This window comes from Vigna radiata, chromosome 5, assembly GCF_000741045.1.
Source record: "Vigna radiata var. radiata cultivar VC1973A chromosome 5, Vradiata_ver6, whole genome shotgun sequence".
NCBI classification, from domain to species: domain Eukaryota; kingdom Viridiplantae; phylum Streptophyta; class Magnoliopsida; order Fabales; family Fabaceae; genus Vigna; species Vigna radiata.
The window spans coordinates 17,306,782-17,309,530 of NC_028355.1; the positions used below are offsets into that span (position 1 = coordinate 17,306,782).

Genomic DNA, 2,749 nt, shown 5'->3' on the forward strand with positions numbered 1-2,749 from the left:
AAAATCTCTCAGCATAATGAATGTAATTTGTACTACAGGATAATTGATTGTAGAACTATGAACTTGATTAGTTAAGCATAAATAATTAATTGCCTGGAAACTACATTAAATGAGAATATATTTTTTAAAACAAACAACATCTATCAACCACACATTTAGATATCTATTTCTTGGTGGCAGTCTCTGCGCATTCAGTGAGAGAGAGAAACTCTTGGGATGTTACTGTTTGCATTTGGGTGAGGTGACTGCTAACAATAAAACATTTAACGTGGTGGGTCTAAAAGCTTTGATGTAGGTAAACCAATGGTCATTATTTTGTTGATTTTTCAAACACAGTGTATGCAGTATGGTGAGTGATAAATTTTTGCAATGTTTAAGATCTGCCATAATTCCCACTATCAGATTATTCGATAGTTTCATCATTTTAATTCTAGTTTTGGTTTTTGGGATATCTACCTTACTTTGATTTCTTGCATTTTTGTTTGTTCAGATCAGTAAAATGATGAACACAGATGATGTTGTGAAAGATGTTAAAGGAATGCTGGAGAGAGCAAGGCCACCCATAACTAAGGAGTGTTGCATTTACAGAGTACCTCTAGTTATTCGCCAACTCAACCAAGAAGCTTATACTCCAAAGGTTGTTTCCATAGGCCCTTATCACCATAATAGTCCCCATCTTCTCAACATGGAAAGACACAAAGTTATGTATTTCAAGTCATTTCTTCGACGAACCAATACAAGTATGGAAAGCTGGATCCACTATATAGCATGTAAGGAGCCCCAAATTCGTCACTGTTATTCAGACGCACTTCAATTCACCCCGAACAAACTGGTGGAGATAATCTGTGTGGATTCAGGTTTTATACTTCAACTCTTTTGGACAAGTAAGTATGGGACAGATGACATGTATCTTTCAACACCATGGTTTGGAAATGCAATATTTTATGATTTGTTGTTACTCGAGAACCAACTTCCTTTTTTTGTTCTTCACGATCTCTTCAGTTTGTCTATTGGTAATTTTGGAAATAATGACATCCCTCCATTCATCCTATTTACCTTTCGATACTTTCAGTCTCTCAATAAGTCCAATCTGTCTCCTAATCTTATCACAACATGCCATCACTTCACGGATCTGTTACGAACTTTTCACTTATGTGAAAGAAAACAAACTACAAGAACCAACCAATGGCCGCATATTCCTAGTGTTACTAAGTTGTCAGAAGCAGGAATAAAGTTTGCAAGCACAGAAAGCAAGTGCTTACTAAACTTAAGCTTTTCAAGAAGGGTTCTTAAAATCCCAAAATTTAGAGTGTCTGATGGTACTGAAGAGTTGTTTCGCAACATGGTGGTTTTAGAGCAGTTTCACTATCCTGGTGAGGGATACATAACAGAGTATGCTCTTGTTCTGCAATACTTAGTGAACACGGGGAAGGATGTGGATATACTTGTTAGAGATGGAATTATGGAAAACTTATTAGGTGACAGTGACGCTGCAGCTGAAAGGACCAAGCGTCTCTGCAGAAATATTGTTTTGTCAAATTTCAGTTCTGATTATGTTTCTCTCTGGAAAGAGTTGGATGCTTCGTATAAAAGTCGTCGTCTTAAATTGAAGTCAACTCTAAGACGTGATTACTGTAAAGGACCTTGGCAGACTGCTGCTACCATTGCTGCCATTCTTCTACTTTGTCTTGCTTTTGTTCAAACACTTTGCTCTATCTGGCAGACAAAATAGTATTAGAATGTCTCACCACTTTCCAAGACCTAGGCAGTTTGTTGTATTTTCCTAGTTGCTCTCTATGTTTTGTTTGGTGTGCTCAATTATTAATGTATTGTGTTTAGTTATTGTAATGCAAGAAAATTAGGTCACGTTTTTGGATAGGTGGATCCATTAAGTAGAAGGAGTGGAGTTTCAATTTTGTTGCTGTTATTTAGAAGCAATTGAGTTCGGTAAAGAGCAACTGCTGAAGATCATTTTATGGATTTTGGTTTTGTTATTTGATCTATTTTTTAGACGAATAATGACACTTTAACAACATTCTTTTAATAATATTTTAATATTATTTATGTATCATTATGTAATTTGTCTAAAATAATTTCAGAATCAATCATAATAATCATAAACAACAATATAGACTAATTATATAATGACACATAAATAATGTTAAAATGTTGTAAAAAAAATTGTTGTCGAAGTATCATTATTCAATTACCCGATTGAGAGACTATTACAATACTTCTACCATGATAACTTTCTTTCTATATACCTTATATAAGATTAGATTTGTGATTACTTGAGAACTATCTTCCTTTTCTTTTTTTACAACATCTTCAATCCCTCATTTCTTGCAAAAACAACAATATTTCTTTGTTCATTCAATTTATCATTTGGTTATTTTGCAATAAACATCAATGGATCAACATTAATCATTACCATATTTTTAGTATGAAGGCATTTAAGCTTCTTGCATGATTATCTCACAAGCATGAAATTCTACGAAATTTTTTATGCATAATCCTTTTTTCTAAAGTAAATAGACTCTACTTTTTTAGAACAATCATAAATAACAGGAATAAAGTAAAGTATATTACTTACCTTCAATGGATCATAAACAATATAATGTACCAATTCAAACACTGACAAATTTCTTGTGAGAGAATACCTATTAAAAGATATTTTGAATTATTTAGCAATTATGTAATCAGAATATTTTTTAAACTCTGCACATCCTTTTTATCTATTTATCTATGC

The 2,749-nt window shown here is 33.0% G+C and overlaps 1 protein-coding gene across 2 annotated transcripts; it reads left to right on the top strand.

Annotated features, from left to right (window-relative positions):
* The first annotated feature begins 221 nt into the window (after window positions 1-221).
* Window positions 222-1,994, top strand: LOC106761079 (UPF0481 protein At3g47200). 2 transcript variants are annotated; one of them, XM_014644576.2, is made up of 2 exons: window positions 222-295; window positions 491-1,994. In XM_014644576.2, the coding sequence occupies exon 2, from the start codon at window positions 500-502 to the stop codon at window positions 1,730-1,732; it is 1,233 nt and encodes a 410-aa protein (XP_014500062.1). In that variant the 5' UTR covers window positions 222-295; window positions 491-499; the 3' UTR covers window positions 1,733-1,994. The 2 variants fall into 2 exon arrangements, with proteins under 2 accessions (XP_014500062.1, XP_014500061.1); XM_014644575.2 differs by having other exon boundaries at window positions 257-349.
* Window positions 1,995-2,749: the final 755 nt, after the last annotated feature.